Genomic DNA, 15521 nt, shown 5'->3' with positions numbered 1-15521 from the left:
TTAAAATGTTCTCTTTGTTCACAGCATAAAGGATGTTGTTGCAGGTTTACTCTGTTTAAGAAGCTGTCAGAGGATATTTTACATACTGATTATATGGACACACGTCCGTGCGCAGAACTGACTACTGCAGATATTCTGATATTTGACTGCAAGAAGCAAAACTGAAAACTCACTGGAATTATCCTCGTGACATGACAGAAAAAAATATTTGATTCTCTAAACTCAGTTCGAACTTTTATTGAATAAAAATGTCCAGACAGACTTGATGGAGCTCAGGACGCATCCTGAGGACAGCTGCGATACTTCAAACGATTTTGTTGTTAAACTTGGAATCACCGCAGATCCTAATAATAAATAATAAATAATTAATAAAGTTTCCTCTGCTGTGCCAACCGCACGTAAAATGATGCCTCTCTCGAATCAGAGACTGTATATGAAACACGCATATCATTCCTGCTGATGTGTGATGACTACAGCTGTTTAATAAACATGGAAAAGATCCGAGATTCTACAAGTTATTGTGGGAAACTCACTCATCCAACTGATTGTATTTCTGAACTCCAGGTCATCATATTAGGCTCATGTGGATGATATTAATGGTGAGAATCCTCCTTAAAATCTGTGTTTTGACTCTCAGGTCAATCTGCAGTAGCTGAAAAAAACATGCAGCGAACTGAAAGGTGAAAAAACTAAATATAAATGAAAGATGTTTTGTGATTTTGGAGACGTCTGTGTGCTGCGCCTCTGCCAACTGAAGGTTGTTCAGGTTCAATGTTCGCCAAGAACATTGAACCTGAACAACCTTCGCGTCTGCGATGAGAGTCTGAACAGCTTTTATTGCAATTTCATGCCAAATGAACACCAACATTGCATTGCACCGCCTCATCTGCATAAACAGCCTCAGCTGCGCCTCTCGTCCAAACGTCGGCTCACAGACGCAAAAAAAAAAAGACTTGCGCCGGCAGAAAAATAGACTCCATATCTTGTTTGAAGGAAAGGTTTAGCTGCGCTGACCTCTTGTGTAATTTTATGCTTAAATTACTTTAGTTGTTTAATGTCACTGGCACCACTTGGTTTCTTGTTACAGAAACTTTTACATGTTGACTCCAGTATCTTTACCACAAGAACTGTTGATGTTTTTATTATTTATGACCGTATTTATGTGATACAGACATTCTGACTCCAGAAAAACATCAAAGTACAACATCAGTGATCAATAAATGATCTTTGATAAACCAGCATTGTATGATATGAATTCACAGATGATAGCACACCTCACCTTCTCTGTATCAATAAGAACTGTGTCAGGTTTCTTCATTTAACATCACTCCCTTTGACAATGTTTTGATTACAGTTGACTTGATTCAGTTATATAGTACAGATGGCGTTTAGCAGACACTCAAAAATGTGATTTTTCAAAGCTGTGCGTGTGTTGAAGGGAGAAAATCCACTAAAAACTGATGGAACATGTTTAACTTATGACATATATTGATGGCACACTGACAGACTAATGACAGCTTCCTGAACAGATCTCTGGCATGAGTAATTATTCGACCAAAAATGAATGCAATGTGAGTCAAATGTGATTTTCTGCATTTCTATGTTTTTTTTATCATTATAAAACCAGTGTTTGGTTTACCTCCCTTAAAAGAGACCTGAGCTCCCCTGTAAACAACAAAACTTTGAAATTATCTTCCCTTATCCTAAAGCATTTCTAATGCTGCAGTCAATTCAGGCATTTAAGAAATAATTGAAATCGGCTGACTCTATAACACCATATCTATTAAATTTGGGTTTAATTGCATTGCATTTAGGTCTTTTGCTGATGTCCATGTTGGTTTTGTTTTCAGGCACTTCTGCATTATTAAGAGCCACGTCGGATATATTGGAGCTTTCTGAAAAGCTTCCAGTCATAATTCCAACGTGAACACTATCTAAAAGTTGGAAACTCATAATTACGATAACTCAGATATGATGTTATATATAACGCCAGGAGAGTTTTATGTCAATCAAAGCTGTAGAAGTGTTCAAATTGTGAGTCATGCAACGTTGTCTATGAAAAATGTGAATGGGATATTAACTTTCTGGAGCCTGAAATAACTTTGCAACTCTATAATCAGTAGTCGTCGCCTTGTCACAGGTGTGATAATGAGGTTGCAGCAGGCTTTGTGCTGCCGTAGAGATTCTCTTGCAGGAAGGCCAGCATCTTCCTCCAGGTGTCTTCCTGAGCGCGAGCATGAGGCACCGTGTCTCCGCCCCACAGAGCCATGACTGACAAAAGGAAACAGAAACAGCACAAAACTCAAGTCCTGAATTTGGCACATTAACCTTGAATCATTCAGAGTTTCTGTTATTGTCCACAGCTGAACTTACACGTCTGACCTTGGTCGACTGTCTTGAAGGAGCTGGCTCTGCAGTGCGGCGTGTACGGAGGTTCAATCAGGTGACCGGCATTCGGGTATGAAAGGATGGTCAGCAGGTGGCTGTTCCCCGCCTGCTCCATCATCTCCTTCATCTGGAAAACAGGAAGTTCAAAACATTATCTCATATTTGTGACATGGCTTGGATATGATTTGTAAATGAACAGAACACACTCAATTTCAACACCTCAGTTACTGTGAGATTCTAAATGACATGTTTGGAATTATAGAATTACATCCAAACCGGTCTTTAATCTGGAAAACATCCTTTGAGATGCAGGAACATCTACATTTATTTATAAACCTCGTGACAGGAGCACCACCCCCCTGAGATGACACACAGAACCACTTTTTATCAATCTCATGTCTGAAGTAGTGTGTTATGATGCAGGGATCTAATTCTCTGCTTTACATTGAAGCCACAGACAACGACATACTGATAAATGCATATTTATTGAACTAAAATGATGAACAAGGGAATAAATGAGGTATCAGTGCAAACAGATAAATGAATAATCAACCAGAATGAGTGTAATATGTTCTGAATGGCGAATTATAAATTATGAATGACTGATGGTGAAATGCTCATGATAGTGTAATAACTGGAGAACTAGTTGAAGCTGAGGTAATTTAACCAACCAACTTCTCTGAGAAATCAACTGGAGAGTTCAATTCAAACGACACCAACACGACACAATCATAGTAGATGGACACATTTGTTTTTTGTGGAATGGGAGTAGATTGTTCTGTGAAGAGTCAAAACTGACACTTTAATGTGGAGACATTACTTTTGCCGCTGAATAATAAATAAAGACATGTAATTAGTTTTACGATTGTGGCAGTTGCAGTTGTTGCAGCCTGTGGCTCCAGTTTAAACACACTGTTGTTTCATATTGTGAGTTTAATGTCTGACAAAGGTCTTGGAACCAAAAAATTGCTTTACATTAAACTTAGCATTGACTGTGTCAATACTTTTATTTTTCACACGTTCTTGAAAAATGACATGCAAGCATTACAACAAACACTTAATGCTAGTAGAAAACAACATGGGCCCTGTTTTAACGATCTAAAGTGCACGGTCTGAAGCGCATGGCGCAAGTGCGTTTAGGGTGTGTCCAAATGCACTTTTGCTATTTTACGGGTGGAAAAACGGTTGCTGCGCCAGGCGCATGGTTCAAAGGGGTTGTCCATAGTCTTCTAATTAACCATGGGTGTGTTTTCAGCGTAACATGCAATAAACCAATCAGAGTGTCATCTCCCATTCCCTTTAAGAGCCAGATGCGCTTGCACCTTGGCGGATTGTTATTATGATGGCGCATCTTCTCTGCTAAGGAAACGGATCTGCTCGTGTGTAAAGTGAAAGCGCACGATACATAACGCGCATACTGGCCCCTGCTGCTCCTGAACCCTCCCGTGGCCCCAGACCACCAGTTTAAGATCATGTTCATTAATTTGTTGCAAATTTATTTTCGGTTGTTTTTTTGAAAAGGTTTATTTTTATAATTACAGCTTTGGTTTATTTAAACTCGTTTTGTTCACTACTATGAAAATAAAAATGAATTAGCTGAGTTTTAAAAGCTATTGAATAACTTCACAATTTATTGGTTCATTTACATACACACAATTATTTATTTTATAATGTCTTATTATTTACCTAATATTAGCCATTTTGGAATTCCATATATCCTTGTAAAATCTGTTTCATCCAACTTCTGTCGTCCTGCTTCCTAATCTGACTTTAATCCTCTGCACCAGATTTGTTACTCAGGATGTTGTCATGAAAGTAAACTCACGTCCTGAGCAGACTCGGACGCCGGCCAGTTCTGATCGTCCTCCGCTACGACCAACATCACAGGACACTGCAGTCGTCCCACCTGCTCAGAGATATTAAAAAGAAAAAAATATGCATAATAATACAAGCACACCAGCACAAGTTGTAAGAAACCTCCTCCCCAAAAAAGAAAACTAATTTGGATACGTTGTGATGTGTTGCACTATCAAATAAACTGTCATCAAAAAGAGAGGATACTGATTGTAAAACAATAAAAAGAGACATTCTGTCTGATTGAACTCACGTCCACTTTGAGTTCAGGGTCAGTGGGGATGGGCAGCGGCAGATCTCGCCAGATCACCTGGTTCTTCTCGTTGAAGCGAGTCTTCTCAGCGTTTCTGATTGGACAGAAAACAAACCCAAAAAGAGACTCAAAAAAGTTCAACTGACTCAGTTCTGACTCAACACATACTTGAATTATTGGCGACTCAGACAAACTAATCTGTTTGTGTCCTTACAGCATTTCCAGTGGAGCTAAAAAATATATAGTTTGTCCTGAGTGTGGTGTGATTTAATTAAATTTTATTTAAAATTAAAAAATTTTCACTGCAACCTGACCCGGACTGCCTTTGAGTGATACATCACAGCTTCCCGCAAGTCGCCATAGTTAATAAGATCGTTGTCAGATGTAGGAGCTCCTGCTGAAAAAGTAAGTGTTGATTTACGGTCGATCAGAACTGCGTCTTACAACATGTTGTACGATCACACCGGAAATCAAATGCTGTTCTGAACGGCCACACTTAAAGATGGAGTGAAAAGCCGACCATCATGGGGGGAATAACGGAGCATATTGTCAGACAGTCTCTCCTGGAAGACATTACTAGTGTTTCACTCTCACATAAAAAGTGACAGAAGTAGTTGTGCTAAGAATGAAGAAGAGCAGAGAGAGAAGTTCAAACCCTGACTCACCTCTGCACAGCTCAACAATCACTGCATGAAGTGGGTGTGAAAATCGGCCTGTTTGCGTCCAGGTTTAAGGACTCGGTTACACAATGAAGGTGTCACCTCTGTTCATGCACATATGTCTGGAGTTTTTGTATTAAAATATCATCATGTAATGCAGTCTTGATGGACTTCAGCCTTGTTGCCAGAATAAAATGTTGGCATTGTATGTTTCTGCAAACGACGGATACGTTGAATCTCTACGTTTCAATACGTTTAATATGTAGCGTATCAACATTTCAACAATACGTATTATATCAACATTTCTAAAGTGACATAGTTCAGATGACATCTATATGAGCTGACTGTATTTGGAGGAGGAAGGGTTGGTGGATGGTTAGGAAAACAGACGGAAGAATGTTGGAAAACCATCAAAACAGCAGAGAGCAGTGTTCGAGACCAACTGGAGACTACTGCCTGCTTCCCCTTTCAACCAACAAAAGTGGGTATTTTAGCGAGACGTTGGGACATTTGCAGCCGTTTTTTTGTATTTTAACTCAAACCATGATCCCTAACCAAGTGGTTTTTGTGCCTAAACCCTACCAGACCTTAACCACAGCATTGTTACATCATAAAACATAATTATTGAACTGATAAAGGCCAACATTGAAACGTAGACTTTTAACATATCTGCAGTTTGCAGCAACGTACAATGCCAGCGTTTTATTCTGGCAATAGGGATGTGGACTTTTGATGCAGTGGACCTCAAAGACTTGTGTATGAGTACTACTGCGCTAGAGGAAACATCATGGGGTCATTCAAATTTAAAGTTCATTCTCTGGGGAGCAGGAATGATATCTGTAGTTGTTGAACTGTTGAACATAAATGACAAAGTAACTGACAACAGATCAACTTACCTTCTACAGTATTCCAGCATTTCTTCCACAGATCCATCGACTGGCTGCACATGAGTCCCATTAATGCACACCACACTGCTGAGCTGAGAGACCACACACACACACACACACACACACATTACATATACAAGTGTTTACAGAGAACAGAAAAACTACACAAAATGACAAACAGCAATGTGTAAAATACAATTATTTGTAATGCAGCAGCGTGACTCCTCTCTTCACTGGTTACCAGTCAAATACAGAATAGATTTTAGGAATCTTTTATTTGTTTTTAAAGCACTGCATGGACTGGCTTCAGCTTTTCATTTCATTCTTCAGCTTTCATCCCCTCAGATCTGCTGACCAATCACTGTTCGTCATTCAGTGCTCCCAGTTAAAATCACCATGAAGACATGACTGCTCACACTTTTTATTTATTGATCTTTAGCCCCTCTATTTATTATATGTTCTCTTTGCACTGCTGTTGTCTTCTTAGGCTTTAGATCCTATATTTATTTATTTTATTATTAATTTTCCCCTTGATTCGTATGCGTTTTTATTTGGTTGTATTTCTCTCTAAAGCACTTTGGTCAAGTTTTGTTGTTTTCAAATGTGCTCTATAGATAAACTGACTTGACTTGACTTAGCTAAGAGCTTCAGGAGCAGGCATAAAACTGAGCAGAAACACCACAAAGGGACACATCAAAATTATAACAATTACATTTCAGGCTGAGATTACTTCATTTAAATGGAGTTCAACTTTGACATGAAAATGCCAGCTGTTAATGTGAATATTTTCTGGTTTCTTTGACAAATTACGAGTCAAAGCACAGTTTCTCTGTCTAGGAGGGGATCTTTGAACAAGTGGAGCTGCATGAAGATCATGAATTTTACCTTTATAACCTCGGAGTAAGCGGCCATTTTGAGTGTGAAACTGGCGCCGAGGGAAAGGCCCATCATGCCGATCCTGCTGCCGAGGACCTGAGGATGCTGCTGCAGGACTCGGAAAGCTGTCTGCAGCAAGAAAACACAACAAATTATAAGTTTTGATTGCATGGATTCTCATACTTCACACCATTAGTATTTATATTAACATTCCAATCAAGCTTGCCTGCACTATATTAGAGGGTAAAACACTGGACATGTTTCTGCATTTCAGATGGTCACAGCTGGTTTGTAGTTTAGTCTGTTTATCAGACATTCATGTTAGATTTCACAAAACAGTTTTTATTGGCCCCACATTTCCATAAACCAGCTCTCATCATGTCTTGGCAGCCGGTCGTTTGATGTGAAGCAGGCTGCTATAATCTGGATGTGAACTTTGACTCTCAGCTTTCCTCAGGTGAGTGTCAGGTGACTAAAGTTTTGCAATAACATTTCCTTGCTTTAGAGGACGGATTAATATTTCAAGTGTGTCTTAAAACAACAGTCAGGAGCCCACATGAACATTGAAACATGTTTTTCTTGCTGTAATCATTCCTCCTGTTCATACTGACCATTAGAAGATCCCTTCATAATGCACTTACAATGGAAGTGATGGGGGAAAAAATCCACAGTCCTCCTTCTGTGCAAAAATGTATTTAAAAGTTTATCTGAAGCTAATATGAAGCTACAGCGTCCAAATGAGTCAAATCAAGTAGATTGAATCTGAAATATAACAGAGGTGATGGATAATGTAATAAAATAAGTCCAGACCAAACATTACATCATAGCTGTCCAGTTAAACTGTATGGTTACTAAGAGTTGATCCACACCCTCAAACCAATCAGAATCCCGACTTCTTCAGTAGCTATGCTATAAGACTTTTTAATGTCTTGTAAGGCATTTTCCCCAGGATCCTCAGGATTTCATGTAACTGTGAGAGGATAAATGTGGGCGCACATCTGTCCATGTTAAAATGTATGTTGTTTGCATGTTGCATGTATCTGTGAGACATTTTCATGTGCAGGCTGTGAGAAGTTTTCCTCCAGGGCGTAAAAGATTTCTGTCTCTAATAATGTAAGCTAACCTGACTCATAACTCATCTCTTATCTTACCAAGTACCATCAGTCAGAGGAAGAACTCTGTGTGCTGCTATGAATATTGAAATCAAACTGTTTGAACAAAGTCAAAGTCAATATGAGAGCATTAGTTAGTCATTAGCTCAGGGCAACAAACGAAGTAGGTACTAAATGCCAAAACACAGTCCTGACAGACCTGTCTGAGTGAATTTCAGAAACTCCCTGAAGGACGGTTTCGCAAAACAGCAAAACAGAGCTGAAATGAACTCTAAAATACGTTTTTCTTGCTGTAATCATTCCTCCTGTTCATGATTACAGCGAGGAAAACCTCTTTCACTGTTCATATGGACACCTGACTGTTTGAAGAAACACTGGAAAACCATGAACCGTTCTTTAAGTTTAATGTAGTTGTTCGATGTAGTTTTCTCTTTCAGATTCTGTACATTTTTCTTGAATCTTGACTTTCTTGAATCTTAAAACACAAATGATGGATCAGAGACTGTTGCAATGTTTTAATGTTTAAGCTTCATACACCTCAAAGGATCGGGGAAGGAAATAAAAATGAACACTCTGCTTCGGCAGAAACTTACAGACTCACATTTATCACATGGACAAAAACATGACTCCAATGGGACAATGTTCATGTTGCTCTGTGTCTGCTGTCTGCTAACATCTTAGCTGCAAAAACTCTATAAGGTGATAATATGTCAGAGCTGTGCGTCTGTAAGCTTGTTATTGAGCTTTTTACAAAATCTTATTTTGGTGTATTTTTTGGACGGAACATTGAATTAATGTTTTGTATATTAGAATATGTCATTTGGGACATTTATCAGGTTTACCTCAAAGTACTGGTTGTCCACCATCTTTCCAGTTTCCGAGGCGATTTTAGGAGTCAGGTAGTCGAGGGTCAGGGAGGCAAAGCCATGAGAGGCCAGCAGCGCCGCACGGTACTCCAACAAATGCCCTTCACCCCCCCACAGGTCCAGAAGGCCGGGGAAAGGTCCAGGTCCTTCAGATGAGTCAAACACCAAAAACAGTTTACTGTACATGATGATGGAGGTTTCCCTGCTGTAAAATCCAGATAGAACCAGCTTCAAACCTTAGCTGGTCATTTGCTGGTCTTGCTGGATTTACTTGGTGGGCCAGCTTGTTCAAGCTGATTTAACTGGTGATCAGCTGGTAGACCGGTTTTGTGTAGCTGGCTGAGAGGTGAGGGGTCAGGCTCGCTCAAGGGTTGCCTGATCCTGAACCGCTGTGATGTGTGTCAGTGTCAGTGTGTGCATCGTCACTCATCACAGGGTCAGAGACTGTTACGATGTCTGACAAAACAAGACAAGGTCAAAACCTGCATGGCTGGACCTATTATAAAGTGTTACTCATGGAAATGATAAAAGTCAATGATTAAAGTTAATAAATTTAATGGTTCAAGTGTCTTCTTTAAATTAAGCCATAATCTATCATTATCATTTAAGTCATCATCTATCCATTATCTATCTAACATTATCTATGGAGCTGTGATGTTCACATCTGGTGTTATAAAGCATTTAACAGAACAATACAAGTTTAGGCAGAAATAGGCCCAGTTTGGCCTCTGCCTCTAAAAGGCTAACATTAATAACTTACTCTTCACATCTCCTTTCCAAGAGCACTATTAAAGTGCATGATTGGTGTGTATAAAGGGAGCGTAAAATAATAGCCCTCTGCATTTTAAAAAATAAGCAAGTGTTTAATTCATTTTTTTTATTTCATTGCAGGTCCATCAACCACCTCTACCCCTGCTGCAAAATGGGGTCATGTCACCCAAGAAGATGATAATGCTGGTAAGTTATGCCTTTTAGTTAAACCTATAGCAATAGCTACATTTCACACTTGCTGTAGTGCCCTGTTCATTGCTCATAAATAAAATCTGTCATGTCTGTAACACCTGTTTCTAACGATTGAGCAACATTATGAAGCCATCTCCAAAGGTGCTGGTGTTGAACAGACATCTTATCTAAAGTCACTTTTTAAGAGCAGATGGCATCAACCGCTTACAGATTGTCTTGCATTATAAGATCCTCCAGATTTAGAGCAGTGCCTACCACCACACCTGGCTCTCCAGTTTCTACTCCTCCAATGGATCCAGCTGACAGGCCATCAGTCAGTCAATTTGTCCAGTTTGAATCATTTTAAGATGACCCACTGTGAGTAACAATCAACATGTACATACTGTAAGTTACTGAATATGTCCCTAAAAATCCTGGAAAATGATTTCTGTACAAGATTAATTTTGCTTGTTCTACTTCAGATGTTTGATGGCGAAATGACTGAAACACAAAATAGAGATTTTCAAAGAATTCAACAGTTTTTTTCTAAATAGCATTAGGTGGTATATTGTAGACAAAACATGCATCTTGCTGCAAATAAATATGTTAGAGAATGTGTGTTTTAAAGTACATTTTTAAAGACATTTGACAAGCCAGGCATGGCACTTCCTTTGTAAAGAACTTTAAACCAAAAACTAGTTCCTACAAGCTAGTGAATTTTAGCAGGTGCTGGTCTCGCCAACAGGAACTGGCAGCTGGTAATTATAGGTAATGACAGTTATGAAAATCATTGTTTATACATGTATGTTTGGTAGGCAAGCAAGCTTCACCCATGCTCCAGGGAATTATTATGCTTATGTATGTAACTACAAGGTATGTATGCAGTACATACCTTGTGGTTTCTGTTTAATTAAAGAATAAAATCCTTACCTGCATACCATATTATTGTGCAATGATAGATATACTATGTTTGTTACTACATTGCTGTATTATTTGTTCCATCCTCGGATGACAATACAAGCCCCCCATAGCTGTGCATTTGAGAGAGATAAGTTTGCCCATTATGAGCTGCTGCAGTGTTGAACCAACATGGCTACTGGGAGCAAATTTTCAAAAGTACAGACCCATTTTTCGACTTGTTCTTATTCAAATTCATACAATGAAGCAGAAGACATAAGCATAATAATTCCCTGGAGTGTGGGTGAAGCCTGCCTGTCTGCCAAACACACATGCATAAAAAAATGATTTTCATAACCGCCATGAGCAATTGGCAAAAACATTTGTACTTCATCCATATACATATGTACTGATTCATACGAGGAAGTTACACCATAAGTTCCAGGAAATTACATGGTAAATATCGGGAAGTTGCACTCTAAATCCTCAATTGTTACTCATGTGTTCACGGGCTGTATTATAAAGTGTTTTTATTCGTATTGCCCAATATCAAAGGTAACAGATTTGCAATACGACATCCTCTGTCCTTAGACCCTCCATTCAAATAAAGAACAACTCCCTAAAAAAAGAGGGAAAAAATGGAAGAAAGCTCAGAAAGAGTAACAGAGGAGTAATAGATGTTGTGTGTACAGAAATGACCAAGAGAGCAAATTTACAGAAATACAGCATGAACAAACAGGATGACAAAAGTATCATAATCACATTTTCAGACTATACCTCCACGCCTCCTGCTAGCCCTTCCTAACATCTCATCTCACTTCTGCTGCAGCAGTGAACTGATGTCATTGATCTGTGGTGCTCAGACTGTCAGACCTGAAACCTCCCTTCAGACTCTACTCTGGTCCTACCTGAGGGCAGGAAGAGGGTCGCAGTGAGTCCACCCTCTGTGATCGGGACCCTGCGGACGCCGGGCGCCATGTACCAGCGCTCCACCAACTCCCTGGCCAGCGGCACCTGAGTTATGAAGCCTTCAGTTGGGTGACCTTGGTACACCGAGATCCTGATCTCCATGGGAGTCTGGACGTTCATCTTCCTCATCCTGAGGGATGATGGGAAAGAGTCAGCTCTGATACTGATAATTGATTCTGTATTTATTGGGATCATCTGAACAGCTCTGGTCCAGTTGGCCTACCTGAGCCCAGGTTTGCTGCCTGGAACTGGTCTGAGGCTCCAGAGCAGACCCATCGGTTCAACCCCAGAATATGTCCCACCCAGACTGAGATCCTCTGAAACTATGAGGGTACAAACAACTATTAGATTCTTCTAAATTTGAACTTAAATGATCAGTTTTAATCTGTATTGCTTGTGTCAAGGTTAAACATTTCAAAAATGAACATCTTTCTCCAAACTCCCAGTTTTTGTTGTGAATGAGCGTGATGATTTGGGTTGGTGCTCAGTATGATATAAAACTGACTGTCCACTAGACCACTGGTTCCCAATCTGGGGGTCCCAACCCTCACAAGGGGGCCCCAAAGTTTTACAGGGGGTCACAAGGCCGTCTTGATTTTAAGGGGTGTAAGACAATGTTTCTTTTTTAATGTACAGTATTTCTCAGCATTTCATTAATTTTTGTGAAGAAACAACTGAATGTAATTGTTATTTTTAAAGTTTAGATTGTTAATTAATGTATAAACTTCAAAAACTCTTAAGGTAAAGACATGAAGACAAGATATATTCACAAAACCTTCACTCTCTGCTAAACAGCCTCGTCCTGCATTAGAAAAGTAAACAGTTTAAACAACTGAAGAGCTAATACAACCATGGCCAAGTGTCAGGGAGAAGAAGAAAATAATAAAATAATACAGACAGAAAATTGTATAAAAAGTTACCAAAAACACAAGTAAAACTCTTTTATAAAAAGTTCTAAAAATACATGGAAAACTCTTTTCTGATGAACTGAAATATTTACAGGAAATAATCTGCTCAAAATTCATCCAAATTCCTAGTTTTACACAAACATCCTGCAATTATTGCGTACACTACTTGGGTTAATGTACAGTTGTTCTGTACTGCTATTGTTATGCTTTGAATATAATATGAAATATCAATAACATATGTCACTTCATCGGGAGTCATCAGTTTACTCAGTAAGGGTCCTTTAAAGGACCAGTATGTAGAATTTAGTGGCATCTAGCAGAACAGACCTGGCAGAAATGGAATATAATATTCATAAGTATGTTTTAATTAGTGTATGATCATCTGAAAATAAAAATAATTGTGTTTTTATTACCTTAGAATGAGCCCTTTATACCTACATAGAGAACGGGCCCTCTTTCATGGGGCTGCCATGTTGCACCATGTTTCTACAGTAGCTCAGAACAGACAAATCAAACATTGGCTATAGACAGGGCTTTTCGCAAGTTTTGTTGCAACTACAGGTTCACCTACACATTTGGTAGGGAAAGGTGGGGGTATTCAGTTGGTTGCGATCTGCAATCCCACCCTAAATGGCACTAAATCCTACACACTGGACCTTTAAGGAAAGGTCGGGAACCACTGCACTAGACCATCTCAGTCTACAGCTGAACATTATTTTAAATAACATCTTAAAGGATAATACCATATTACTATAAAATAAAGAGACTAAACAATTGCCAAATGTTAGAAAACCAGGACATTTTAAATTGCCTTTTGAATTTCCTCAAACCTATTGTACAAAGGTCTAAATATAAAAAATTAAAAATCCTGTATTTTCCAGGTCTAGATTTTGGACCATGTACCGTTCACTGTCCCGGTGGCGTTGCCGATGTAGTGAGCGAACGCCTCCCACGTGTGTCCGTCTTCACACTGGTGCAGAGCGTGGACCGTGAGTTGGGAACCAGGAGGGACATGCTGGACCAGGACGGTGAACTTCTCATCGACAAGTCCTCTGGACGGCTGGACCGACAGCTTCACACAACACTGTTCCCTGTCCATTCTGAGCTGGGCACAAACAAGTCTTTAATAATCTTTATTAGTCGTTATTAAACAAGGGTCATGCACACAAAAAAAAAAAATCTCAAATGAGAAGAAAAGATTTATGCCAGATTTAGCTATAAGCTAATTTCCATCTGCGGTTCCTGGGCAGGTACACAGAACAATTACCAGATAATATGTTCATTTACATGTAACACCATTGCATAGTCTCTATTACCCTAACAATTCTACATACAATATAAATACCAGCACATTCATCCAGTACAACTATAGAATTACAAATTATTACAGTTTAAAATCTGAACCACTGTAAAATGAATGTTGACATGACTGGTTGCTTAATATCCATTTTTTGCATCACGGGAAAAAGAATGAAAGTCTGAAAGTTTTAAGCTCAGATGGAAGCATATTCCAATATTTGATGGCTGTAAATAAAAAAAACAGATTGTGCAGAGGCAGTCCGCTGCAGGGGGATGTGTAAGTCTGAGTTTAGAGCAGATCGAGAGGTTCTGCTCATCTGCTCAGAGCGGAGCTGAAAAAAGCTCTTAAATGGTGGAAAAGCAGCACCGTGAATTATCTTGAATGCCAGTCAAACTTCTGAAAACAGAATGAGATTTTCAAAACTTAAGAGACTTTATTTGGACAATATGTTACAATTATATATAAATACAATGTGTCAGTGACATTAACATTAGCTGTAGCTCATGTTCACACTGAGCTTGGAAACACTACATATACTCGCTTACTTACATTGTTAATACATCAATGAACTGAGGAGCTGCTCACAGTGAGACGGAATTAATAGATGGTAGTGAAACAGTTCCCAGAAAACAAAAAATAACTATTGAATGTTTGAAGACACTTTTCTGTCTTTCTGTTAGGTTTAACTGGCGGCAGCACTCTGAAGTTGCACATATTGCATCCTTTCCTGCTTAGTATGAAATGAAGTAGTTTCACTTTCTTGTTATAAATGCCAAATACTATTAAGATTAGTATATACTGAATAGTAATAGTATGTAGTGTGAAAGTGGGACACTGTGTGTGTGAACAAGTAAAATGTGCCTTTTCCACCTGTAACCATATTAACTGTACAGAAGATGGCCATAGCTGTAGCCTCAAAATACTTATAAGACTAATTTAAAGTTTGTGTGACAAAAATGAGAATGTCACTGATGAAAACTATATCAGCTTTAGTTTTTGTTGAGTAAAATCAATCAAATGACTCAATGTTGACAAAAAGTAATGTACATTATCGAAAGACTAAGACTAAATCAAAATTAGATGCCAAAATCAACACAGGTTAACTGTGTCTCCAACATAATCACAGAGGAATCTCTGGTATGTGTGCATATTGGAGGACAAACATACTGTACCTAAAAACACCTTTTAACTATATTAATCTTCTCAATCTCTGCACAAAACCCCAAATATAATTAATCAATTAATTTCATGCCCCTTTTTCCCTTAAATTGCATATTTATTCTTTCAGTGACGTGTTTAACCACTTACTGTACAAGCAGACTGAGAGCAGATGCAGAACTCACTGCTGTTGTCTTCAGGTTTGGTGTCTGTCAGCTGGATTCATGTGAATAAAACACAAAACTCCTGAGCTTTATGTAACCTTTTCATATGATGTTCAGCCTCACAGTGTGAGACTCCTCCCACAGCTGACATCAGTCTGTATGTACACAACAGAGCCACAGAAACTGCAGATTCAGACTGAGGTGTTTAAAAGCTAGGGGCCCTAGGGCACGCGCAGATCCAAGTCTTCATTCTTACCGCATGGCCCACACTGTAAAAAAAAAAAAAAG

General features: G+C 38.9%; 1 protein-coding gene across 2 annotated transcripts; it reads right to left on the bottom strand.

Annotated features, from left to right (window-relative positions):
• Positions 1–949: 949 nt before the first annotated feature.
• Positions 950–15423, bottom strand: LOC137183658 (peroxisomal succinyl-coenzyme A thioesterase-like). 2 transcript variants are annotated; one of them, XM_067590851.1, is made up of 11 exons: positions 15220–15423; positions 13515–13716; positions 11927–12026; positions 11643–11833; positions 8872–9041; positions 6927–7046; positions 6051–6133; positions 4496–4589; positions 4214–4294; positions 2374–2515; positions 950–2271 (listed from the first exon to the last, which is right to left on the bottom strand). In XM_067590851.1, exons 2-11 carry the CDS (start codon positions 13708–13710, stop codon positions 2135–2137), a joined length of 1314 nt encoding a protein of 437 aa, XP_067446952.1. In that variant the 5' UTR covers positions 13711–13716; positions 15220–15423; the 3' UTR covers positions 950–2134. The 2 variants fall into 2 exon arrangements, with proteins under 2 accessions (XP_067446952.1, XP_067446953.1); XM_067590852.1 differs by having other exon boundaries at positions 15255–15423.
• Between the last annotated feature and the right edge of the window lie 98 nt (positions 15424–15521).

Source organism: Thunnus thynnus, chromosome 5 (genome assembly GCF_963924715.1).
Source record: "Thunnus thynnus chromosome 5, fThuThy2.1, whole genome shotgun sequence".
NCBI lineage: Eukaryota > Metazoa > Chordata > Actinopteri > Scombriformes > Scombridae > Thunnus > Thunnus thynnus.
This window is presented reverse-complemented; position numbering and strand designations above follow the sequence as displayed.

Bases quoted from the DNA above. Each gene is read 5' to 3' on its own strand.
- LOC137183658 (XM_067590851.1), bottom strand. From the start codon at position 13,710: ATGGACAGGGAACAGTGTTGTGTGAAGCTGTCGGTCCAGCCGTCCAGA. The intron at 4,590-6,050 runs GTAAGTTGATCT...CTGTCCAATCAG, and splicing joins ATGCTGGAATACTGTAGAAG to AAACGCTGAGAAGACTCGCT. The intron at 4,295-4,495 runs GTGAGTTCAATC...ATCTCTGAGCAG, and splicing joins ACCCTGAACTCAAAGTGGAC to GTGGGACGACTGCAGTGTCC.